Source organism: Epinephelus moara, chromosome 21, assembly GCF_006386435.1.
Source record: "Epinephelus moara isolate mb chromosome 21, YSFRI_EMoa_1.0, whole genome shotgun sequence".
NCBI lineage: Eukaryota > Metazoa > Chordata > Actinopteri > Perciformes > Serranidae > Epinephelus > Epinephelus moara.
In genome coordinates, this window is record NC_065526.1 from 1,171,958 (window position 1) to 1,198,416 (window position 26,459).

General features: G+C 44.7%; 2 protein-coding genes across 2 annotated transcripts in view; one reads left to right on the forward strand and one right to left on the reverse strand.

Moving 5' to 3' along the window:
* nmnat2 (nicotinamide nucleotide adenylyltransferase 2) overlaps positions 1–1,455 on the forward strand; it is a 20,852-nt gene extending 19,397 nt beyond the window's left edge. Inside the window, exons 9-11 of the mRNA XM_050074464.1 lie at positions 555–656; positions 754–821; positions 951–1,455. Of these exons, the coding sequence (XP_049930421.1) occupies positions 555–656; positions 754–821; positions 951–1,053 (273 nt within the window). The 3' untranslated portion in view covers positions 1,054–1,455. The remainder of the gene's footprint in view (positions 1–554; positions 657–753; positions 822–950) is intronic.
* A 4,757-nt stretch (positions 1,456–6,212) lies between these two features.
* Positions 6,213–26,459, reverse strand: part of lamc2 (laminin, gamma 2) — a 23,532-nt gene continuing 3,285 nt past the window's right edge. The window contains exons 2-21 of the mRNA XM_050074446.1: positions 20,360–20,539; positions 20,141–20,258; positions 19,591–19,706; positions 19,341–19,472; positions 18,643–18,832; positions 16,936–17,048; positions 16,003–16,392; positions 15,626–15,859; positions 14,992–15,128; positions 14,449–14,605; positions 13,515–13,720; positions 13,187–13,266; positions 12,957–13,094; positions 11,505–11,649; positions 11,260–11,409; positions 10,150–10,264; positions 9,852–10,048; positions 9,313–9,471; positions 9,123–9,222; positions 6,213–7,621 (exon numbers count right to left, since the gene is read on the reverse strand). Coding sequence (XP_049930403.1) covers positions 7,368–7,621; positions 9,123–9,222; positions 9,313–9,471; positions 9,852–10,048; positions 10,150–10,264; positions 11,260–11,409; positions 11,505–11,649; positions 12,957–13,094; positions 13,187–13,266; positions 13,515–13,720; positions 14,449–14,605; positions 14,992–15,128; positions 15,626–15,859; positions 16,003–16,392; positions 16,936–17,048; positions 18,643–18,832; positions 19,341–19,472; positions 19,591–19,706; positions 20,141–20,258; positions 20,360–20,539 — 3,311 coding nt within the window. The 3' untranslated portion in view covers positions 6,213–7,367. The remainder of the gene's footprint in view (positions 7,622–9,122; positions 9,223–9,312; positions 9,472–9,851; positions 10,049–10,149; positions 10,265–11,259; positions 11,410–11,504; positions 11,650–12,956; positions 13,095–13,186; positions 13,267–13,514; positions 13,721–14,448; positions 14,606–14,991; positions 15,129–15,625; positions 15,860–16,002; positions 16,393–16,935; positions 17,049–18,642; positions 18,833–19,340; positions 19,473–19,590; positions 19,707–20,140; positions 20,259–20,359; positions 20,540–26,459) is intronic.

The following is a 26,459-nucleotide window of genomic DNA, read 5'->3' on the forward strand; positions in this document are numbered from 1 at the left end:
GACCCACCGTCTGACACCGGCACACCGTGAGGACAGAAACAGAGGGCTCTGTGGGGACGGAGCACCTGCTGCAGCAAGCCAACACGCCGTCTGTGGTCATTTTGACTTGACCAGCAGACTTCACTACAAGCTGATTGGCTGTTGAAACAGGTGACGTGCTTTAAAACCAGCCGCCGGCCATTTGACCAGCTGAGTGTCAGGCGACACCATCAGCCGGCTTGAGTCGCGCTCAGACCGGCCAGTTCACACTGCTGACACTTTTCTCTGTGACGTTCTAAAACAGTTTCATCTCGTCGTGAATCTTTGGTCTGAACTGGACTTTCAGCTCCTAATGGTTTTTAATTCATCAACAGTGTTACTGTCAAAGTTCACCACAGAAATTTACTTCTTCTAAAAGACTAAATCACCTCATCATGGTGAGTCCATAAGATGGACTGATTTGGTCCAACATGTGTCATACTGGTGTGACTGGGACCCATAAAGCCACAGTTATCACCTTCTGACTGTATCTTCCCCCTGAAGAGCAACAGAACATCGTGTCTCTGTGGTTTCAGATGGAGGTGATCGTGGGGGATTTTGGGATCGTGGTGGTTCCTCGTGATGGAGCCGACACAGAGAGGATCATGAATCACTCCTCCATCCTCCGCAAGTTCAAGGTCAATATCGCTGTTTAACTCTGGTTCCATTATTTTTTACCCTGTTTGTCCTCTTTTATCGTCTCGTCTGAAATCTGTGTGCTGGTCTTGTTTTCAGGACAACATCCTTGTGGTGAAAGATGGGATGAGCCACCCGATGTCCATCGTCAGCTCAACCAAGAGCAGGTGGGGATTAAACTTCGATGTTACTGTCAGATCCACAACTCCTGTTTGTCTGAATGGTCGAAGTTTTGGAGATACATGTTTGTTATAGGACAATGATGAAGAGTGTTTGTCCCCTCCTTCTGTCACCAGACTGGCCCTGCAGCACGGTGACGGCCATGTTGTGGACTACCTGTGTCAGCCCGTCATCGACTACATCCTGCAGAGTCAGCTGTACATCAACGCCTCCGGATAATCGACCACCTGCCCGCATGACAACAGGCAGAGTGGAGGAGGGGGGGAGGGGCGCTACCTTCAACCACCACCATCATCCCCCTCCCAAAAAAACCCCAACAACTTCCTTCTCTGTCTTGTGTGTCAAACATATACTCTTCTTTGAGCTTTCTGACTGGAGCATTAGTGTCCCTCCTTCTGTCTGTGTCATGTGACTTTACCATCAGGGAGGGGGTCAAGGTGGGCTGGGATGGGGTGAATGGCGGGGGGCATTTTGGGATGACATGGCGGTGTTGGAGAGGAGGTGTGGAGATCATCTCTAAGGGCTGCAGAGGTGTCATTGATGTATTTTCACTGCAGAGGTGACGGCAGTGTTTTTCTCTCTGTTTGTTTTCTGTCTTTATTAAAGTTCGGGGGTGCATGACACACCGCCAGGCATGCTCAGTGTATCAGGGGCAGATGGGAAAAAATCTCTTCTTCTGTATCAGGGGGGCATTTAGCTAAAAGGAGACAGGGTTACTGGGCCTCATGCAAGAACCTATACGGATAGAGTCATTAGAAAACGTCCCCTGTTCCTCAAATTTATTCTTAGTTTTTTCATCTAAATTAAAGTTTAATTTTACCAACTAGAAATACAATATGAATTTTATTAATCAAATCAAATGTAAAACAGCATGTGTTGCATTTCAGCACATCTTGTATGATAGCATCCATAGAAGTTCTGAGCTGACATGGCGACTGTTGCTCACAACTAACTTGCTAATTGAGCCGTTAGCTTCATTTAGCTCCAGCTGACTTTGCACCAAATTTCATGCATATCCTACATAATCAAAGCCAGGAGTTCATGTATAATCCATGTATTTGGGAAGGTTGTGATCACATGACCAACACGCTGACAGGAGAAAAGTCGAAGAAGAACGTGGTTCTGAAAGGTCGGAGGGGTGGGGCGCTGGAAGGTTCAGAAAACGCGGGACTTTCCCTTGAGAAGATCTGCGTTTGTAACCGCGGAAATTTTAAGGTGTATCTGTTCCATGTTTCCCTTCCTAAACCTGACCTCTGTAACTCTGCGTAAAGTACGTAAGGTCAGTGATGCAAATTCGTTGGCTATCATACGAATCTTTGTATTAGGTTGCTTGTTTTAATTGAGAATCCCGGCAAAGGTTTTTAAATGCAACCTGGTTTCACCTGCGACACACTTGGTCAGCAGCCCACCGTGTCAGACACCAAAGCACACAGGCACCCTCAGCCGCATGACGAGCACAGTGTGGTGACATTTGTTGATGCGCACAGCAACAACTAAATTATAAAGAGTAAGAAAGTTACACCGATGTCGTGATGTCATAACATGTTAATAACAAACGTGTTTATATTAAGCCAAACATGATGTTTTTGTACAACTCATCCTCACTGTGACCTCGTCACGTCTGTCACGTTTGGTCATGGACTTTCCATGTCCACATATGGCGTCCAAGGTACCCTGGGTGTGTTGGTTGTTGACGTTCTGGGACGCCGTGTCAACTTCAGCCTGTTACATGCATTGTCTGTTTTCAAAATACACTTCTGTTTTCACAGGAAATTTAACATACAGTCTCAAAAGCACTACGTTGGTACGACACCGCCAAGTGACCTTGTTTTCCTTCAACAACACACACACGTGGTTGGGCTCAGAAACAAGAACAGGGTTTGGCTTTACAATCTTACGGGAAGTGAACACCCGCCTCCTTGTCGAAAGTTGGTGTCTTCTGGATCCATCCACCACCCGTCCCACCCCATCCTACTCAGATTTCTGTTGCTTTAGGTTTCATTGTTGTGCCGCCACATTTCCCCAAGGCCGCTGGGACTGTTAAACAATAATGGCGACCGGCTACGTATCATGCTGACATATAAGGATGGCTGTAATTGTCGGTGTCTGATGCTGGAAGTCACTGACCAAGCCCGATTTTTGACGACTTCGGAGTGACACCAATTGGTTTGGTTTGCACGTTCTCCTGCGCACCAAAATCAAAGCATATCTACATAATCTTAAACCAATAATTCAAGTATAACCTATGTATTTTGGAAAGCTGCGATCATGTGACCATTGCACTGAAAAAAAGAAGGAAGCGGTCCAGTCATTAGGCAGGTGGTAGCTGTAGATGGGTCACAAAACACAGGACTTTCCCCAGGAGACTGGTGTTTGGAACAGTTTGAACTTTGAGGCATTTGAAAGTACGTCCTCATCGTGTTTCTTTTCCTGAGCCTATTCACAGTAACTTTACTTGCCCAAACCTAACCTCCATAACTACGTTAATTACCTAACTTTACGTTGAGGTAACGCCATACGTGGGTCGCTAATTCGTAGGACTTCATATGAACCACTGTATGATGATACCTTGGCCCTTGTTGCCTAAACTTAAGGAAACTTTTGAAAACAACTGTGTGCATGTAACGAGCAGAAACCTCCTAGTGACAAAGTCAGCTGATATGCTACGTATGCTTGCGGAAACGTACAATGCCAACATTTCCTTCTGATGACTGGGCTGACCTACTCTGAGCGCCACAATCCGTCAAAGTGAATTTTTGCTTGGAGTCGTTTGCAGAAATTTGAAGAGTGGACAGTTTGTGTTGGCGTGGAACACAAACTGTCTGACAAAGTGCAGCAAAAATCAGCAACTATTTAGATTATCAAATTATCTTTTGCCTCTTGAATGAAACAAAATGTGAGGAGATTTCAGTTGTTCAGATTTCGGCGTCCAATCTAATCTGTTAAACCCAACAACAATTCTTTGTTTCAAATCTTATCTTTGTCCAGTGAACAGTTTGTGGGGCGACTTCATAATCGAAGCACTGAAACTTAAATTGTTTGGTTCCTTTTTGAGATAAATTAACGTACCAGCTGTACGTTGAGAGTTAAAACATTTTGATCATGTTCGGATGCACCGTTGCATCAGTCCGCGCCGCTCTTGGTGAATTCTTCCTCCTGTCTGAAGACACAGTAACATCTGTTCAGAATAAGAACGCATACGTGTTCTTGCACGAGGCCCGCTGCTGTCGTCTGTCCACGTCTGAGGTAAATCTAACCAACGCTCAGCGACCGTCTCAGTCTCAGTCCTGCTGCAGCTGTAGCTCAAACTGTACATAGTTACACACCAATCATAGTTCAGGTCAACAGTTTAACCTCCGAGCTGAAGGTATATTAAGCTGCAGGTAACCATAGCAACAGTACCGATGCTTCAGGCTCAACCCAACCGGTAAACTGAACACAGACACACTTTAGAGGATTTAAACTCTCAGGACATCCTGAGGTCATTGGACATGATGATGATGATGATGATGATGATGATGATGATGATGAACTTTTCTAAAAGCAGCAGTGTTGTTGTCGGAGTGTTTCGGGTTGTTTTTGTTCTTCTCCATGTGCTCCTGTTAGCTCTCGTTAGACTGCATGCTTAGACATGTTCGGTTCTGGCATGAATGTTCATCACTTGGTAGAATCTGATCTGTCGTGAACGTGTTTGCAAAAAAAAAAAAAAAGAAACAACACAAAAAGTAAATATATATAAATATATAAATATAATATACGGTGGGGACCATCATCGCCCACGTCTGTCCATTTTCTATTCACTCTGTAAATGATCGACGTCTCGTCAACGTGACATTAAGTTTGCAATGATTTGTACATTTATTCATGTTTCCTCTGTGTGTGTGTGTGTGTGTGTGTGCGCGCGCGTGTGCGTGTGTGTGTGTGTGTGTCGATCACTTTTTCTTTAACCATGTAGCTGAAACTGAATCTTGTTTTTTCTGTATTAATCTGCCTTCTGTTGCTCGAACTTCTTTTGATTGTAAACTGTGATGCACTCTTAAAACTCAAGTGTCATTCTTAGTGTGTGTGTGTGTGTGTGTGTGTTTACAGATCAGGACAGAAATTAAATTTAATTTATATATTTGTATGAAAACACAACATAAAACATAAAAGACATTCAAATATAATGTCTAATCTAAAGTATGATAGTGTGGTCGACTGGTGTAGAGTCGTAACCTGGAAATCCAGATGCCCCGCCCCTAGCAAATTCGAATTTACACTGCATGGGAATCTGGCCCAGACGAGCGGGCTCTGGGCGGGCGTAACGTGATGACAACAGCGTTGCACCTTAGAACACAAAAGTAAACAGCCAAGATGGCAGCTGCCGAAGGACCGTGTCCATTCAATTTAGCTTTGGAAGAAACACTAAGCCAACTACACTTATCTTTCTCCTTGAGAGAGGAACAGAAGACTGCCCTAGAAGCCTTTGCTTCCAGGAAGGACGTTTTTGCCATTTTGCTGACGGGATACGGCAAAAGCATAATATATCAGTTAGCCCCACTGGTCGGCAAACACATGGGGCTTAGTGCAATGAATACGACACCTTGTTTTTTGCTCTGATTGGCCATCGTGTTATCCAATTGCGTGCAGCGGCATTTGAAATGCCTCATTTAGTGCCGCCCCCTGGGTAGGAAGGGTGTATCGGTGAGGGCCAGACTCAAAATCTTTCTAGAGTTGAGTCTGGATTTCCAGGCTAGCAGAGTCGTGATGAAATGGATAAACAGCTGATAGGTAGGTATACCCTCACCAGCCACTTTATTAGGTACACCTGTTCAACTGCTCATTAACACAAAAATCTAATCAGCCAATCAGGTGGCAGCAGCTCATTAACATTTAGTCATGTAGACATGGTGAAGACGAGCTGCTGAAGTTCAAACGGAGCATCAGAATGATGAAGAAAGGTGATTGAAGTGACTTTGAACGTGGCATGGTTGTTGGTGCCAGACGGGCTGGTCTGAGTATTTACTGGGATTTTCAGCACAACCATCTCTAGGGTTTACAGAGGATGGTCCCAAAAAGAGAAAATATCCAGTGAGCCAAAATGCCTTGTTGATGCCAGAGGTCAGAGGAGAATGGCCAGACTGGTTCAAGATGATAGAAAGGCAACAGGAAGTCAAATAAGCACTGGTTCCAACCAAGGTGTGCAGAAGACCATCTCTGAAGCAACAACACCTTGTCCAACCTTGAAGCAGATGGGCTACAGCAGCAGAAGACCATCTCTGAAGCAACAACATGTTTTTTTAGGCAGTAAATGGCTTCCATATCCTCAGTACAAGCTTCATATAAAATATCAAACCCATAAATATGAAGGTGATGAATAACGAGACAATTGAAACCGAAGAACGTGCAGCAGGTTTTATTTAAAGCAGTGACAGAACATAGAAACATTTCTGCTGCTGCTGAGACACTTTAATGACGACAGAACAAATAAAAACACTGAATTTAAAAACCTGATGTCATGTATGTACACTTATAAATACATTCACACACTCACAAATATCACAAACAATAAAAAATAAAAAAATATACACAGTGTCCATCAGAAACTAAAGGTAGATATAGGTTCTAAATATTTTATACTCAACATTATTTATGATGTTTAATAAAAAGAAGGTTATCAGTAGTTGTTGTGTGCAATAATGCAAAACAGCAGGTTAAAAACATTCAGTAAAGTTTCAGTTTTTCTGATGTTAATATGTTTGATGATCTGCAGCAGAGTCGACTCCTGAAAACATCAAATCTGGTTTTTCTTTCTGTTGTTTACTGTAATTTTAAAAAAGCATCAGTGAGCCGTCATGCTGCGTTCAGGTTCATATTTGTTTGGGTTTTTCGGCTTTCAGCAGTTGGACATGAACCTGATTTACGAGTCATGATTTTTACGGTGACTCCCACATGAGCTGAACGCAGCATGACAGTGACTTGTTGGTCATGTGACTGCTGTCACTCCACTGCTGTCAATCATCTTTTGACCCCTCAGATTCACCTTCTGACCCTTCGAGATACAAACATATATCACAAACGTGTCATCTGGTTCATCCTTTGGAGAAAAAGAAAGATTCACATTTATTTACAAATCCAAAATTTGTTCTTAAAGGGACAGTTTGGATTTTTGAAGTGGAGTTGAATGGGGTACTTATCTATGGTCAGTGTATTACAAACAGTAGATGTCAGTCGCCACGGCCCCAGTTTGCAGAAGCAGGCTGGAGTCTGACATGGAGGCTAAACAATGTAGGATAGTGTTACATTTAAGGAGTATTTTCACACAGTAAAGTGAAACTGTGTTTTAAAGAGACTGAAGCGACTCATCTTCGTATTAATACTTTGTTATCAAGAGATGCTGTAAAAAATATAAAGTTTTTAAAGTATACATTTATGATATTTTTCTTATAATGATATATTATTGTGATGATTAATCGGCACCAGCAAATCAAAATGATTTGTTTGATGAGAGCAGGTGGGTTCCCGTCGACAGGTGTGTGTTGTGGATCATGTCCTCAGGCCTCCTCGATGGGGGGACTGTTGAAGCAGCCCTCAGGGACGGCCTTCAGGATGTCTTCCAGGTTAGTGATGTCTCGCAGGATTGTGTCGATGTCCAGGTTGATGCCGTTGAGTCGTCGTCGCTGGGCGGCCTCCTGCCTCTCCATGTCAGTGAGACGAGGCCGCAGATTCCCCTCCACTTCTCTTTGAGCACCGGCCAGAGAGTCCTCCAGCTGCTTCAGCTGGTTTTCATCCACAGTCCCTGGCTTGTCTGAGGAGGAGGAGGAGAGAGGAAGGACACCGACGTTAAATCAACATGTTTCTGAACGTCTTAGTATTCCTGTAAAATTCACCTAAATTCACCCAAAACTCGAAGACTCTAAATAAAAGGCTGCAGTTCATTCTGCTCCATCACTGACTGCATTGACGTGCTGTAGCTAGGTAGCTAGCTCGCTAACACTGCTAACAGGCATGATAATCATGAGTGACAGCTGCAGGATTAAATCTGACTTTTAATGAAATCTTTCTTTATTAACTTTCCAGTGATGTAATTCACAGTTTGTAACTCTGACTGTGAACACACCGCCAGACTCTGCTCCGCCATCTCAGCTGTGGTGCTGAGAGCCTAATAACCATGGGGCCGCCCTCATTTCCCATCATGCCTCTCTAGTGCTGATCTTGCGTTTAATTAGTAGTTCAATGTTTTCTGTTCGGCCTCTATGCTACAGAATGCACGTGTGTATGATGCGTCTGTTCAGAGCTCAGTGGCTTCTGTTGGTAACAATATCAATAATAACAATAATAATAATATTATAATAACAATATCACAGAAAATAAACATTTTACATGTTTTCCACCAAACACTCATGGTATGGTAATGGACTGACACAATAAATCCATTTTCTGTGACGTCATGTAAACGTGACTACAGGACCCATAAGGCACTGGGCCAATTGCTGGCTGTTGATTGGCTCTGCACCCTGAGACGGGAGGCGGGCCCTTCCTTTCAACACAGTCTCTTGGTTGCTGTTATAGGCCGTGGAGAGGACATGGAAGCTCCTATTGGCTCAAGAGAGGTGTCAATCACAAGGTCAGGGATCAGCGGCCATTTTGATGCACAGCTATCAGCAATATGTTCATGCAACAGGAGAAGAGATGTATGGATGTTTGAAATGATGCAGTCTGTGGATGTAATAATGTGACTGGATGAAATATTTCACTGGATTCAGATCGTCTGGACCTTTGGGAGTGTGTTGGGGTCATTTCTGTTGTCGCATCAATCGAACATGTTGTTTGGTTATCATAATCAGCAAATAAAACTTTCCAAGGACCTACAGATAGGAGGTTGGATTGTTTCAGAGCAGTGCGTCAGATTTAGATTACAGATTACAGATTACAGATTACAACCATCTGAAACTCCTCTCAGAAACACACACACTCTGAATGAAGACGTTTTACATTAAAAACGCTCGTGTCACAGATTAGCTGCTGACTACAGTGGCCGACATGAAAACATGAATGTCTCTATCTAGAGTCAGTGTTTGTTTTGTCCCTTCTGGGCTACTGTAGAAACATGGCGGTGCAACATGGTGATCTCTGTAGACGAGGACCTGCTCCCTGTGTAGATATAAACGTCTCATTCTGAGGTAACGAGAACACAACGGCTCTTATAATCAGCTGATTAAACACTAAAGAAAACTTATATGATGTTCACTTTAATCCGACACACTGGAGCTTTAAAAAAAGAAACAATGTGTTCCAGCTGAACTCACTCATGTTAGCCAGCATAGAGTTGATGTCTCGCAGTGTCTTCCCCACAGCGTCTCTGGTCTCTCTGGCATTCCTGAAAGCAGCAGCCGCTCCGGCAGCAGCCTGCAAAGGAAACATTGACATCATTTACTTTGTGTCCAGCAGCTGGTCACTCATTATCCCTGACAGGTTGTCTCTGCGGGGACACTTTACCTCCTGGGCGTCAGTCTCCAGCCTCCTGCCAGCGTCCAGCTCTGAGGACACATCTCCAGCTGCTTCCACTGCCTTCGTCTTCAGATCCTGCACGTCCTTGTTCAGTTTGGTGGCTTCATTTAGCAGACCAGTATGAGGCGGCAAAGCTCCAAATGACCCCTGAAGAAAAAAGACACCCAGTGAACACGGAGCGGAGGAATCAGAGCAGTTTATATGACCGAGTCTTTACTATGATTCAGCAAATAAAACTTCCCAGGGACCCACGGATAGGACATTGGATTGTTTTAGAGCAGTGTGGCAGATTTTGGAGGATTTAGTGGCGTCTCGCAGTGATTACAGATTACAGATTACAGATTACAGATTACAGATTCCAACAAGCTGAAACTTTTCCTGGTTAAAATTCCTTCAGTGTTCATTGTTGAGGAGCTGAATGATCCACAGAGTCTCTTCCTCTCAGAAACAACCACACCAGCTGATTGACACCAGGAAACACTCTGAATGAAGACAGTTCATGTTGCATATTGATGATTGGTTGTTACCTCCAGACCACGGAGCAGGTTCTCCAACTGGTCAACGTTTCCCAGTGCGTCGCTGTAATCTCCAGACACGTCTTCCAGGACAGACTGTGTCTTAGCATTGTTGCTGACAGCCTGCTGGATGGTGCCGCTTATGCTGGGGAGACGGTTGATGGCCTCATCGGCCAGAGCTTTGCTGCTGTCAATCTGCTGGTCGAACCCTGCGGAGGAAGACGAGGAGGCGTCACGTTAAGTAATTGAGAAAACAAAGAGTGAGTCTCTTCATCTGTCTGTCTGTCTGTCTGTCTGTCTGTCAGCCTACCTCTCAGGGCGTTCAGGGCGTCATCTAGCTCTTTGGTGTTGGTGTTGATTGTTTGCAGAGCGGCGTCAGTGACGGCCTTGGCGACGTTGACTCTGTCCAGCAGCTTGTCGAACACCTGCAGAGAGGAACCACATCAACATCAACTCAATGAAACAAAGACCACAAGAAAAAATGATCATATTTTTTTTATTCCTTAAGTTTCTTTTTTGTGTTTGAGTCATTTTGTTGGAGTTTTTCGAGCACAAAGTGCCGTGACGTCGTGACGAAGTTACAACTTGACAACTTTTGCACTCAGCACTAAAGGCCCTGACACACCAAGACGACAGTCGGCCATTGGTCAATGTCGGGCCATCTGTGGACTTGTTATTCTAATTCCAGCCTTTAGACTTTCACTCTTGTCTCTGTCACATGACTCCTACATCCACCTGCTCCTCATCTGTTCAGTTCTACAATTGTTTTAATTTCTTCGTCGTCTCCTAAGGTCATTTCTCACTTGAACTACACAACACTGCCCCCATGATCTGGTATCATGATGGTACTGCTCTGTTTTGTTGGTGTCTGTAAGCTCTAAGAAAACGTGCACAAATATGGAGGAAATGAACCCAGACTACAGACAGAAGGCTCCGTCCGTCCCTGTCTCCGTATCTAACATTGAACATAAATGAGCCCCTACCCCCCAAAGGATTTATGCCAGCGCATCTTAACATGCTTCTGGTCAGATCCTCAATGAAGTTTATGCCGTTGTTTTTCAGCTATCTGAACCTGAATCTGATTCTGTTCCTCTTTTTTTATTCCCTGGTCCTGCACCGTCTCACCTGTCCCGCCCCTCTTGGATGTGTTTGACTGCCTTCCTGTCAGTTCCTGACCATCAGCTCGAGTAGATTTCCCTTCATCCTACCTGTGTTTGTTTGAGTCCTCCCTCTGTGGCCTGAATTTAACCACACCACATGCCATTTAATATCTTTGTTCTCTGACATATCTTGGTCTCTTTGGGTCAAAAGGACAGAGCACTAGTCTAAAATATTTTAAAGTGCTGGTTTGTTTCTGTAGCACGTCAGCGTTAGAAGCAGAGTAGAGATGGATTTGTTAGATTTAATAATCCTTCAGTACCTGCTGGGAGGCCTTGCCCTTGGTCAGCAGGTCCTCAGTGGCGGCCTTGTCTCGTAGAAAGCCATTCTGCAGCGCCTCGATGCCTGAGATGTCCCCGTCCACTGTCTGCTTCACATCATCCAACCTGGCAACCATGGCGTCCACCTGTCCCTGAGCATGATGGGAAAACAGAATGAGAACTGATTCTTTCCTTGGGTGAGGAGTCCTGGTTTTGTAAAGGTGGACGACACATGTTGAGCTCTTACCTGCAGGGCTGATGGTAGGTTTTGCTCCATGCTGGCGATGCCTTTCAGCATGCCGTCTGCCATTTTGCTCTCATCTTTGGCCTCGCCGCTCAGACGGATGGCCTGGTTCTCCAAACCCTTCACCTGGGCTGAAGTCTTATCATACCTGCACACACAGACAGTATTCGTTTAGAGTATCACAGATTTGTCCTGGTGGTCCAATAAGAGTCGGAGTCTCAATCACCGATCTCAGGTTATTTCATGTTTTTATTTCATGTGATTTCAAATACCGTTGCTCTGTCAGTGATTTTGGCATCAGACACCTGACCCCTGACCTTTTGCAGCAGTTTGATACATCACCGGGCGGAGTTAGTTTGTAACATAGCCGGATGTAACCTACCGTGGTGTTATGACATGCTGCTGGTCAGCGTCAGGTTGAGACGCTGCTGGTAACAACGTAGTATAAGGAGCTGGTGAGTCCCCAAAGGGAGGGCAGATGGGCCCAACAAACCCCGGACTTTCACCTGGGAGTCCCCTGTTCTCTTCCTGTGTGAATGTGGAGCCAAACCATGTTGTTTTTTTCTACACCTAACCACGAGCTTGTGTTGACGTCCTGGCGTTGGTTGCAATGTACCAGAACGTCAATAGCAGACACAGAAGGACAGACGTGAAAGTCCACTGACGAAGTGGTGATAAGTGAGGCCTTACGATGAGAACATGCTGTCTCCAAATACGCCTCCATGAGCCCAGCAGCTTATCCAACCAGCCTCCACATCCAGCGCCCCCACCCCCAAGACCATCCGAGACCAGCTACCCAAACAGCTGACGCAACAACCAGCCAGCACATCTGCACAAGTCCTGCACAAGCAGTCAAACACAGCAGCCTGCTCACCACGAATACCTGTCAAAGCAAAGTCTAATGCCTCGCTGACACACTTGCTTCAGACTGACGCCATACGCTACCTTTTGTTTTGGCGCACGTTGCATTCAGTAAAGGATCCACAGGCTTCAGCTGCAGAGTAATAATCCTCTTTATTCATTCCATCGTGAATGAAGTCCAATCAAAACTATTCGTCCTTCTTGGTCAAACACCTGACGGCAACAGTGACCTTCCTACCTACATTCCTACAGTCAGGTTCGTTAAAGAATTTGGATCTTACGCTGCTTGACATTGAGGTGGCCGTCACAAACACATGAACGTCTCTATCTAGAGTCAGTGTTTCGTTTGTCCGTTCTGGGCTACTGTAGAAACATGGCGGTGCAACATGGTGATCTCTGTAGACGAGGACCTGCTCCCTATATAAACGTCTCATTCTGAGGTAACGAGAACACAACACTTCTTATTTTCAGCTGATTAAACACTTAAAAAAACACACTGATTATATTCAATTCACTTTAGATCCGACACACTGGAGCTTTAAATTTAAACGCGTAATCTTAACGCAGGCGCTCAGACTGACAGAAGAGACTCACATTGTTTTCAGATCTCCGATCAGCTCTTTGACTTTGTTCTCTTTGTTCATGAGATTTCGGACCTGATCCAGACTCTTCTCTGAATTGCTCAGAGCTTCGTTGGCGCTTCGCTCCACAGCGTCTGCTGTCGTCTGGTGTCTGCAGGATGGACAGACAGACAGGAAGTTATGAACACACAAACATCTTATCAATGTATCAATCACACGATGAACAGAGTAGGATGGCCTTACTTATCAGCCAGACTGTTCGCTGCCTGCACAAGAGAGGAGAAGATGTTTGACCCCAGCGGAGCGTCTCCAAGAGGAATCTCCTGATAGGAAGAAAGAGACCATCAGCTGTTAGAGGAAATCATGGTCATCGTCACAGTTACAGTCGTCACCACCTGCTGGCTCACTACACCTCTCTGGTTACTCTTTAAAGGTTTGTGTTTTAGCTGATCACATATTTTGGATCAATCTCCTGAAAGTCTTTCATATTATAGTCAATGGAACACATTTAAACTCCAAATGTGACGTTCTGATTGGATGTTGGTGTGACATCACTCTGCTGTTGGCTTACAGCTGATCTGAGGTCCTGCTTGGCTTGGTCCAGTTTGCTTTTCATCTCCTCCATCAAACTCTTGACCGCCTGCACCTTCGTCTTGTACATCTGCTGCTCCTTTTTAATGTCGTCCGCTGCGTCTGCGATGTTCTGGATGTCCTGTCCCTCGGCCAGCTGACTCTTGCTGATGGATGCCAGGCGGCCCTGCAGGTTCTTCTCCAATCCTATTGGACACAGCAGGCGTGATGTCATTAGTATGTACAGCCCTTCTTTCAGCTTTGTGACGATGCACTTTCCAGCTGACCCATGAGGGTTTTTAAAGAGTGTATTTGGCTGAAGAGGGAGGAGGATTTTCTCCTAACATTGAAAGACTCAAGTGAAGTATAACTATCTCCAATTTGTACTTATTTACTTGAGTAAATGTACTAAGTTACATTCCACTAGTGCCAATAACTGTAATAAGTGTTGTCTTAGGGCTCATTAATGATCAGTGTGTGACACATAGAGACAGGTGGATGGAGCCTTCTGTTCGTACTCTGCTTTCATTTGATGCATATTTGTGCACGTTTTCTGAAAGCTTACAGATACGGACAAAACAGAGCAGAACCACCACAGCTCGCGGAGGCAGTGTAGCGTAGTGCGAGCGACAAAGACATTTAGAAAATAGTGGAACTGAAGACTCGGTAATATAGTGAAAAGAATTCTCCATCCGCGTGGCGATGACCTCACTGATCATGACCAACTCCGTTTAAAGGTTGCAATTTACAACCTCCTCCACCGTCGCCTCATTTGTTGCTGTGTGAAACTTTTGACTCCGCCCTCTAGTGCCATCTATTGGCTGTATCTATGACAACATAAAAGACGCATGGACGTATGAGGACAGTGACGTTTACAGTGTTTGAAATGTTTGTTCCTATTTTAATACAGAACGAGAGGATAATTGAGCCCTTACCTGCGAGCAGCTCGGCGTCGTGCTGCAGGTCGTCCACCAGCTCCTCTGTGGCTCTCAGAGCGGCGTTCATCGCAGCACTGTTGGCTGGTTTCAAACCTCCGTCCATGTTGGAGAACAGAGTCTCAAGCTCCTTCAGTTTGGAAGTGTAAGCCTCCATCTGCAACACAGAGTTCAACAAAGTCACTTCAGCCTCGTTTTCGACAAGCAGATATTTTGTTGTTTGAAGTTGTTAAATAACTAAAATCCAATCCGACAAAACCCGACATCTGCAGAGTGTCATAATGGTAACGCCCTCACAACGTGAAGGTATAACGTAGTTAGAGATTTAAAATATCGTCAAACCAAAGTTTGGATGAAAACCAAAAAAAACAAGTTGTCCTTTAAATAAAATATATAAACACATTTATTTATTGTTGATTGTTCATATTTAAAGTGTCTGTTTAATCTTGTCAGTTCAACACAAACTATAAACCACAGAGAAACTGTGTGTGAACGTTTCTGCTCATTGATGTAAACCAGAGTTTCTTCATGTCGTTTTTGTACCTTTTTCTTGATGGGGCTGAAGCAGGCAGGACAGTTGGACCTTTGGCACTTCAGACCCTCGAAGTTCGGTCTGCAGCGACACTGACCCGAATCATCACACTGTTGGGACACGGAGCCCTTCAGGTCGCAGTCACACGCTGGTCCACAAAACAAGAAACAACTTTTAACATCCAGAGAGTTTAACTCGCTCCACACCAGGCTCACAGTTCATGACATATTTCATCAAAGATAAAACTGGTCTCACAAAAACATAGTGACAGTGTTTGGGTCATAAATAAGAGCACAGGAAGTCCATTTATTAAAGTTCATTACTCAAATTTAACCAAATTCATCTGAAGTATTGAACCTTTCCTCAGCTTTTTGTCTTTTACATGTTAAATCAAACTTTCATCCTGTGGGAGGTTTAGCTTTAAATAGAGTCAGTAGATTTGTGGCAGTCAAATTGATCTAGAATGAATAAAAAGCTAATCGAGAGAAATCTGTAAATATCAATTAAATTGTTATTTTAAAAAAGTATTTTTAAAATTTCAATATAACAGGAAATAAAACATCAGAAAAGCACATTTTTACATGCCAGTCATAAACTGATTAATATAATCAACTAATCGATTACTTCAGTCCAGGCTGTTCTTACGTTTGCAGGCGTCGGTGACTTGGCCGTGGTAGAAACCTGGCTGACAGTTCTCGCAGTTCCATCCCTCCGTGTTGTTCAGACACTTCAGACATTCACCACTGCTGCGGTCGCAGCTTCCCGCCACGCTGACGTCAATGTGGCCGTTACACTGGCAGGGCCTGCAGGGCTGCACCACCCCGTCGCCTCTCGAAGAGCCGCCATAAAATCCCTCCTGACAGACATCACAGCGAGGGCCTGCAGACACGGTATAAGCGTTAAGACTTTGATATCAATAATGACATTCTACATATATAACTGATTGATCACTTCTCTGCATGTTGCTGAGAATGACATCATCATGACTGTACTGTGTGTGATGTCATAGTCCTGACACCAACCTGTGAATCCGGTTGGACAGCGGTCACATCGGGGCGCCAGTGCGCCAGCAGGCAGCGAGCAGGACACTCCGTCCGGACAGGGACATTTCACACAGCCAGGCTGCCAGGGGTCGCGGTAAAACCCCTCGGAGCAGCTGAGCTCTCCGGGTGTCTCGTCAGCAGAGTAACAGTCTCCGGTCTGCGGGTCGCAGCTGCCTCCTCTGCAGCTGCATGGCTCGCAGGGGCTGAAGGCTCCGTCTACGGGGGTCCTGCGTCTGAAACCAGCCGAGCATCGCTCGCAGAAGTCGCCCTCGTAACCCGGCGGGCAGCTGCAGGTCTGAATCCAGCGGGCTGGGACACCATGGCCACGCCGAGCCGACACCAGCCGCACGTTGTCGAGGTAACCACGACCTGAAAAGATGCAACAGTTCAGTCAAGATTAGGAATTTTCTCAAAATGTTCAGCAATCAGAAATCCATGTGTGAGCTGAGGCTGGTGAGGCACCTGATGTCAAAGCATCTCACCATCTGATCCAAAATGTCTTTTCACGGAGGAACTGCGTGTGAACATTGGTGCTTATCGAGAGAAACTGTGTGACGGCTGAAAGCTCAAAGTTTCTGCTTATCAAGAATTTGAATTTGAATTTTTATAGAAAGCATGGCCCCTTGGGATGTAGCATGTCATTTTCAAGGGGTCCTCAAACACAAATACAAAAGAAAAACACGCAGAATAAACTGCGGGTGATTGCTTAAAGCTAAACATAACTGCTTACTGAGAGAAACTGCGTCTGATTACAAGCTAATTTTTCCTGCTTATCAAGAGAAAATGCTTGTGATTGCTAAAAGCTGAAGGTTGTACGCTCTGTTGTAAACCAAGCAAGGATGGATGAAACAAGGAGAGAAAGTAAGAGGAAAAGAGGAAGAGAAGAGCTTAAGAGGGGAAGTTTAAACTCACCATCTTCACCAAATGTTGCCCGGATCTTGATGGCGGTGAGGTTCTGGAGGAGCGTCTGGAACTGGGTGGAGGAGAGCTGAGGCTTCCACCTGCTGCTGGGCTGCTCGTCCAGTCTGTTCAGCAGACAGAAGATATGATTTCACACTGACTGAGACATTTGGAACAACATATCAGACTCACTACAGCTGAAGCTCCTCTCTCTCACAGATCTTGTTAACTGTACATTGGTAATTCATAAGTGTAACAGAATAGAAATATTTATGAAATATTGTCTCATTATTGGTTTATTATTATTTTGATTTGTAATGTGCTGTGCACTTGTAAAGTTTCAAACTGGAGCAGGAAGTCTCATCAACACACAAAACAAACCAGGTGTGCTCAGGATCTTAACCACACTGAAATGTTCAGAGCAAATCCAACATCAGTGGTGCAGATCTGCATCAGGTCGCCAATGAATTGTTCAAAACACACTAAATTTGGCATGCAGACGTGGTGTCCTCCAGTGTCTGCAATCTATCCATCCATTTTCATCTGCTTATCCGAAGCCAGGCTGCAGGGGCAGCAGGCTGAGCAAAGCATCTGCTTATCCGAAGCCAGGCTGCAGGGGCAGCAGGCTGAGCAAAGCACCCCAGACCAGATGAGATATATAATCCCTCCAGTGTGTTCTGGGTCTGCCCCGGGGCCTCCTACCAGCTGGACCAGGAGGATCCTGATCAGATGTTGAACCACCTCAACACGAAGGAGCAGCGGCTCTACTCCGAGCTCCCTCCAGATGTCTGACTCCTCCCCCTATCTCTAAGGCTGAGCCCAGACACCCTACAGAGGAAACTCATTTCAGACGCTTGTATCTGTGACCTCATTCTTTCAGTCACTACCCAGAGCTCATGACCATAGGTGAGGGTTGGGACGGAGATGGACCAGGAAATGGAAAGCTTCACCTTCTGGCTCAGCTCCCTCTGAACCACGACGGCCCGGCGCAGTGCACCAGTCAAACCGCCGATCCATCTCACGCTCCATTCTCCCCTCACTCATCAACAAGACCCCGAGATACTTGACCTCCTTCTCTTGAGGCAGTAACTCTCTCCCAACCCAGAGGGAACAATCCACCGTTCTCCAGCAGAGAACCATGACCTCAGATTTGGAGGTGCTGACTCTCATCCCGACGCTTCACACTCAGCTGCAAACTGCCCCAGGTCATGTTGGAGGTCACGGTGAGATGGAGCGATTGATTATGTATGATTCTTCTCTTCTCTACTTCTCTCTGAGCGAGCGTTACCGCACACCATGCTAAATTATTTTGTATTTTCGTGAGAGATTTACGGAACAAACATTGTGTTTCCGTGCAGCTTCTTCAGCTTCACTCGTGCAGTTGATCCTGAGCGACTACAGATTCTTTGTGCAGGAGACGTTTGTTTCTACTTGCTCTGATTACAGCAGCAGGATTCTTCCTCTCTGACATGCAGGAATGTTCCCACTCGACTGAAAAAGAAAATATTTAAGTGGCAACGAGGAGGAGGTCAAACCCTCAATGTCATGTCTGAATCTGAGCCACCCTCTGGTGTTTGACTCAACCAGTTAGAAGCGCGAGGTGGGCGGGGCTTATCATGTCAGGAGAGACGTGAGACAGACTTTGACAGACCAATGAACTTGTGCTAACACTGACTGTGATGGATCGTCTCTCTGCGGCGAGTCTCTGCAGGTTCTGACCTGAAACTGTAGTTGATCTTCTGCCCACAGGGGACGATGGATCGCAGGTCACCCAGCGAGGCAGACACTCGTTGGCCGCCACCTTCCAGAATCACATCGTTGGTGGACGGATGTCGGACGCCACGGTCAAGACGCAACGAGAAGGAGAGGTTCTGACCGTAACTCAGCAACTGATTCCCCAGGTAAGGACCTGTGGGGGAGGAGACAAACACCTGGTCAGGAGGGAGGAGAGGAGAGGAGAGGAGAGGAGGATATGTGCAAACAAGATATGACAAGAGAAATGAAAAGGTGAAAGGAGGAAAGGAAAGAAGAATTAAGGAGAGGAGACAACACAGGACAGAAAAGAATGGAAAGGAGACATGAGGAGAGGAAAGATGATGACACAGAAGAAGGAAAGGATATGTTCACACACAACGGAAGACAGAAAAGGAATGGAAAGGAGACACGAACAAGGAGACAAAGAGAGGGGATAGAAGGAAGAAAAGAAGGAAGTGTGAGGAGGGGAGAGGAGAAGAAAGAGGAAAGGGAGACATGGGATAAAGAGAAGGGGAAAAAAGGAAACAAGAAAAGAAAGTAAGGAAAGAAGGAGACAGTCAGAGAGGTGAGGAGGAAAGGAAAGGAGATGAATAGGTGAGAGAAAGAAGAAGAAGAGGAGCAGGTGGTAGAAGGAGGATGAAGGAGGCGGGGTTTGTTGTCACCTGGGGCATACAGGTAAACCGGCAGAGAGTTTTTGGAGATCACCTCCAGGTCCTGGTGTGTCGGTGACCAGCGGAAGTGAACGTTTCCGGGGGTGACGCCCTGCGCCGTCGCCGCCTTCCAACCGTCCGGACCTGAAAACACAACAGAGTCTATCACAGCTGATGCACTGTGGGGCTTTTATTTTGAAATCAAACCCAGAATCCACTGAGATCATCAGGGGTCTTTTATTGTGGAGAGGTGAAAGGTTACCGTTGGTGAAGGTGGAGGTGATGTTGTGGACGGAGTATCCGGGTTGTGGAGAACACTGGCTGCTGTGGCCGTAACAGAAACAGGTCTGACTCCCAGAATCCTCTCTGAGCTGACGACTGAAAAACACAAGCAGCGACAGGAAGTCAGACACAAAGTGCAGAAATGTACAGTTTGCATACAGTCTCTTTCAAAATAAAAGCACTATGTCGGTACAACATCATGAATGACGCCTTTTTTCCTTCAACAACAAACACACGTGGTTGTGTTTACACGGTGAAAGTTTGTCTCCGACTCCGACTTTCCCCATTTTAACTTTCATTCTTGTGCCACTGCGTTTTCCCCTGACGACACCGGCCGCTGTTAAACTCTAACGGCAACCAGGCGCGTGTCATGCCAACACTACAAGACGTCTTTCTTTCATCAGTGTCTGACGCCAGACGTCACTGCCCGAGCGTCGAATTTCGACATCTTCGGAGTGAGACCGGGTTGAAAGGCGTTGAAGAGTCTTAAAGAGTTTTAAAGAATCAGTGGATCGGAAGTGTTTCGTCACCTTTGTGTGCAGCCGTTCGGTCCGATCGGTCCGTTTCGGCAGCGGTTACATTTGTCCCCCGTGACACCTTCTTTACAGCTGCAGCGCCCCCTGCTGTCACATGACGCACTGACAGAACCTGGAGACAAAGAAACAAAACCGACATGATCACTTCTCATCTCTGATCCGAACATTGAGGGGTGTTAAGGAAAAGGTGTGGGACATGTTGTGGTGTCTCACCTGTGAGGTTGCAGCGGCAGGGTGTGCAGCTCAGCGCCGCCGCCCCCACCATGTAGAATCCATCCTTGCAGCGCTCGCAGTGGCGTCCCTCAGTGTTTCCCTGACAGTCCACACAGTGCAGGCCCAAGCTGTCCCGAAGGCAGTACCGAGACCTCCCATTACAGTCGCAGCGCGCTATTGCTGCAGGAGACAGGAAGTAAAAGTTATTTTTTTTATGTAGAATTTAAATATCATTTATTGATTCACTGCAGAAGTTCTTTCTCTGTTCAGTTGTTTTGGGCTAATTGAGACGCTTGTCTGCTTCTTTTTTTGTTTTGGTCCTAATTGTTTTTATGGGGCATCTTTCACCACCCAGTAAAACACAAGGTCAGCCACTGGGCACGGAGCAGTGTATTGTCACATGATCAAATACAGACTTTACTTGGACAACATCAACAAACATATCACCAACCATCGCTGCAAATCTGTACCTGACAAAAAAACCCAAATAAAATAATTAATTTTTCATTAAATGGATTTTTTTAAATCGTTTATTTATAGTTTATATACCGTAAAACTTCAGTTAGCAGCCCGGGCGACTTTATTCTTAAATCACTGAAATCAACAGGCCTATATTTAAATTCCTTTCACACAAAACTGTTGCTCTATAACGATCGGGAAATACAATCAAATTATTTATTTAAACTTGTTTAAAAATGATGCTTCAGATAATATTCTGACAGACAGTGCGTCAGAAAGATCGAGCCACTTTATCCCGTTAAAACAATCCTCACAACTTGGATTCATTTTTATGAAAAACCCTTTTGATTCTTTTGATCTGAGGACCCTTACAGACTGAAGGAATATAAATAACTTACAGGGTTATTCAGGAATGGACACATAACCTGAGCAACAACCTGCTTTTATGTGTCCAAAGAAAAAGCTGCTTGGAGACGAGAGCAGGCCTCGAATAGAGACAGGCCTTTCTTTGTCAACATGTGTAGCTACACTGGGCCAGTAAAACAGACTGGGCCTTTAACTGGTTCTAGACATTAAATTGCAGTTTTACAGTAGTTTATGTAAAACAATGATATGATTTTGTTACAGATTTCTACTGACTATTTCACAGAAGAACAAACAGAGACACTGGCGGAGATGGGTTTACCTTCTCGAGGGCAGATATAGCTGATAACAGCGTTTGTATTTTAACGAGTTCTTTGGGTTGGCGAGTTTCAGAGATTGGGACTTTCTTGTCATCTGATTATCTCTGACAATGTTAAGTTTTTCATACTTCTCAGGTCCTACTGATCCCAAATAGTTAGGAGAAATTGAAAATGCATACCAAACAAAAGTTCAGGCCTCAGGAGGATATGAAAGAAAGGAAAGCTGTTCCTCGTCACATGACATACGCTTTGTTCTGCTGCGCTGCAGTACCTGGACTTTGTTTATCTCAGGGTGAAGCCCTGAAAACAGGCACTTGGGAGCTCTTGTGCGTCACGACAGCATTGCCCACACTTTTGAGCGCACCTTCCAGGTTTCTACACTGACAAAAATTGATTTCTGGATTTGAGGGTGCAAAAACGTGTCATGAACACATGGAGACAGCTGCTGGTTGGCTTTAAGGATTCAGGCTTTTCCATCGCTGTAATAATATTTCTGTTAAACTCTGATTTATGACACATTTTGTCCTGATTTTGTTCTGATGGTGGTGTTGGAGGAAACATCAGGAGGTCTTTCAGATCTTACTAATCAAGGAACCACAAGTCTGGGTGTTCAGGTGTTTCACTGGGTGTCCCCCAGGGGTCAGGTTTGGGTCCACTTCTGTTCATCATCTACCTCCTCCCCCTGGGCACAATCCTCCGTCACCATGGGGTCCATTTTCACTGCTATGCCGACGACACACAGGTCTACATCTCCTCCAAACCCACCACTGCTATCCCTCCCACCTCCCTCACCACCTGTCTTGAAGACATCCGGAGCCGATGAGCAGGAACTTCCTGAAGCTAAACGGCAATAAAACCGAGGCCCTGCTCATCGGCTCCAAATCTACCCTCACCAAGTCACAACACACCCCAGCTCCACCCATCATCACCGTCGGATTCCCTGTACCCTTCTCCTCCCAAGTGAAGAGCCTCGGCGTCATTCTGGACAGCACCCTCTCATTTGCACCTCATATTCAAAACATCACCCGGACTGTCATATTGACCCTAACTGGACACTGTGCACTTGTTTTTATGTTGATGTTTTGTTTTAATGATGTCTTTTATCTTCTGTGCTCTGTAAGGTGACCTTGGGTGACTTGAAAGGCACCTCCAAATAAAATGTATTATTATTATTATTATATTAATCACGTTCATGGACTACCTACAGTAGATTTAATGATATCTGATCTTTAGCTGTGAAGCTGCAGAGAGTCGCACAGACTGAAGGTGGAGACAGAATCACAGTTTTTCTTTTCCTGAAAACCTCACTGAGCCTTAGAAATGTTTACAGAGTGTGAAGCGCCTCGTATGTTCTGTGGTTTGTTCAGAAATCCCGGAGAGAGCCGCACCTCCCAGCCTGAAGCCCTGCGGACAAATCATCCCAGTCCACAGAGTCCCACCCAAACCAGCCAACGCCTCGTCTGAGGAAACAACACAGCTGTCTGCCTGCAGCGAGCTCACAGGTCTCCGTCACGCTGACAAACACTCATCAGATCTGATAAGACTGTTTTTTTCCAGCAGTGTTGCTTTAAAGCTTCATTTTAAATTCTGATAGAGTTTCAACAGGCTGCTGCTTGTTACTGCTGTCAGCAAGCAGGGCAGGTTCATCCCCACAAACAGTATTTAGTGGTGAAGTTATGTAATGACAGGATGGAAAGAATGAGAGTTTCAGGGAAGAATTAATCAAGATTGATCTCTTTATTTTGGTTCAAGTGGCACAGCTGAATTAATGTCCTCACAGGTTCGGTGGTGCAAGAAGCTTCGTGATGTAGTGACTACATGCAGAGTTAAGGGGGATTTGGCCTGACGTGCACCTCCCCAGAAATGTAACTCCACAGTGTCACAGTGACGCAGACCTCCTGTCTGTCTCTGTAAGCTGAAANTGTTTAATGTGTGTTTACTGTGTTTAATGTGTGTTTAATGTGTGTTTACTGTGTTTAATGTGTGTTTACTGTGTTTAATGTGTGTTTTGAATCAACTAAACTTTACAGTACTTCACAGAGACCCTGTCGCCACCTAGTGTTCTGGAGGTGTACCTGCAGAGTGACACAGACACACCACCACACAGGTATAAATACATCACAATGGCGTGGGCCACGTGTGTAGGGTCTGATACAAAAGTATAAATCCAGCTTCAGTTGGCGAGCAACTGTGGCTCTTGACATGGGGAAGTTGCTACAGCGTGGGGCCTGTGAAAGCTGCTCAGTGGTGCATGAAGTCATAATGATTTCACTGCCATGTATCAAATCACGTGGATGATCAGAGTGTCCAGTGTGCCCGTGGAGAAAGCACACCAGAGACTCAGGCTGCTGTCACACCTGCTCTGTTTGGTTCAGTTGAACACTGGTTCATTTGCCCCCTCAGTGCTGTTCGTTTGAGCAGGTGTGAACTCGAGGGCGATTTTCTCGGCTTCAGGAAAGTTTTACAAATATAAAATCTCCATGGATCATAACTGAGCTTGTTTGCAGTTGGAGGTGTACAGACGTCTCTTTTATAATGGAGGTCTATGACTGACTGGAAGCAGAGCTGAGTGGCGCTCCTGGAGGCCTGAGTGAAATCCACAGGACTTTTAAAGGACTGTTGCACAAGTGGAGAAAAGGATCGTTAAGTGTTTGGTGTGACTGTGGTTCATTTCTCCTCACAGCCTAATATAAGCGTCCAGAGGGAGGGTGAGGTGAGATTAAGGTGCGTCTGTTTGTTCTAGTGTCTGGACGCACCTCAGATCACTCAGCCTCTGATTCAGCTCGGTCACTGCGGCTCAGAATAAATCAGTGGGTGATTCACTGTGACTCACTCTGTGATACGACTTAATGTTCATCTGAGGCGCCGGCCGCCGCCATGAGCTCAGGTGTTACGCCTTTGATAAGACAGTTTCCAACACGCGTCTGTCTGAGAGGATTCCTCTGTAAACATACAGCAGGGGACAATAAAAATAATTTGACTCCAACATGTGAGCAGCTCACACTGTGCTTCCTTTATCCGTAGAGATAAAACATACAGAGTGGAGTCACACCCAGAAACATCACAGTCTGTATATGGACAATGTGACGTGAAGTCAAAGTGAACAAAGGAAAAACAGTTTCCAAACATGGAAGCAGCTTTCATCTGGATTAAACCTTCAACAGGTCAGATTAACACTATTTAAGATCAGACAGAACTTATTATTATTATTATTATTATGTTCATATATCACCGTAATACTTTAAAGTGATTCCCAGTTTTCTGAGAGTTACAGGCCTGATGTTGAACTGATGCTGTGTTTCTGCTGCAGAGAGCAACACAGTGCTTCTGTTCAGGAGTTAAATACAACACTGAAGGATGAAGCAGCTCCAGCTGAGTCTGACTGCATTTCATTTATTGTTAAATTGTATATTCAAGTGTTCATAAGAAGTCGAACAGGGTCTGAATCCAAATATGAGTAACATCACCGCACAGGAAATCACACTGTGTTCTTGTTTTGGCAAAATTAAATACACATTGAGGCCATATAACACAAACATGACAGATTTCTTAATTTACAGTGATAATAATGTTTGATGTTTTTTTTCTGTCATGTATGAGCTCTTTTATAAAACAATATTTTTCAAAAATAAAGGTGGAAAAAACACTGACATATAAACTTTCCCAGTAGAATTCATTCTTATATTTCAAGTTTTCTGAAATGTTATATTAAGCATTATCTAATTAAATATGTGCAAAAATCTTGTTTCATTTTGTGTTTTTATGTTCGAGACAAATGTTTTCACACTTCAGGATAAATCTCTGCATCACTTCATAAATCAGAAAATACTGTCAACAACCACAGGAACAAATCAACTTTCGTCATGTGTTTGGGAATAAAAAGTTCCATAAATCAGACTGTGAGTGACGCATGAACAAAGGCCTCTGTAAAAACCTTCAGAACACAACAGGAATGTGGAACTGGGAAATCTGGTGGATTGAGCGCTGCTGAAGTGGAGATTATTTTTTATGTTATAATTTTTATGGAACTTTTTCGTTTAAATATGCCAATTATGTTTTATCTAATTGAATCTGTGCCTTTTCTTTTAACATAAATTTCCAGAAGAGAAATTTGAGCTAGATTAAATCTGTATTTTGAACCTTTCCTCACAGAAAATGTGTTACTGAAGCAAAATAGCCCAAAATCTCAAAACTGAAGCTCAGTGTACATTCAGTCAGGAAGACGTCTCTCATGCTCACCCTTTCACATTTCTCTCTACCCCACTCTCACTGCTCCCTCTAATCAGCTGACTGTCACTGTTCACTCCTCTAGTTATCCAATCACACTTTGCCACGATCTCTCAGCCAATCAGGATGCCACTGCAACATTTTAAATCTGCTCTCTCTTTTCCTTATTCGGCTATGGATTCATCACCCTCCTTAAATCAAAGCATCTCTACGGGGTCTAATCTCCAAAGACTTTCCACATTCTCATTCATTCGTTCACATGTTAATAAATATTCTTTTAACATAAAAACATGTCTCTCCTGATTGAACTGACCAGCGCTTCATTTTCTAATTCATTCTTTAAAAACAGTTTTAAAATAAATCCACATATTACCTCCTTCTTCCAGAAATGTCTACCACATGTGATGACGCATGGTGCAGGTGAAAGTCCTGGAAAAAGCTAATAAGTGGTCCTTGAGTTAAGATTAAGATTCTCAAACTAAGAACTGAACTTTAAATGAACACTGCAGCATGTTCTCTCTCAGTCAGGTAAACATGTAACACCTGGATGATGTTGTTCTCACGCATTTGCTTTTGTACACAGGTCTTTTTTATTTTTTAATTTCAGCTTCTAAAACTCAGACAGGTGAGGCCAATAACTACAGTGATTTATTGAATGTCTTCGTCGCTGACAGATATTTAATTTTCCTCAGTGTCAGTGCCGTCAGTCATCGGGGGGGGGGGGGGGGGGG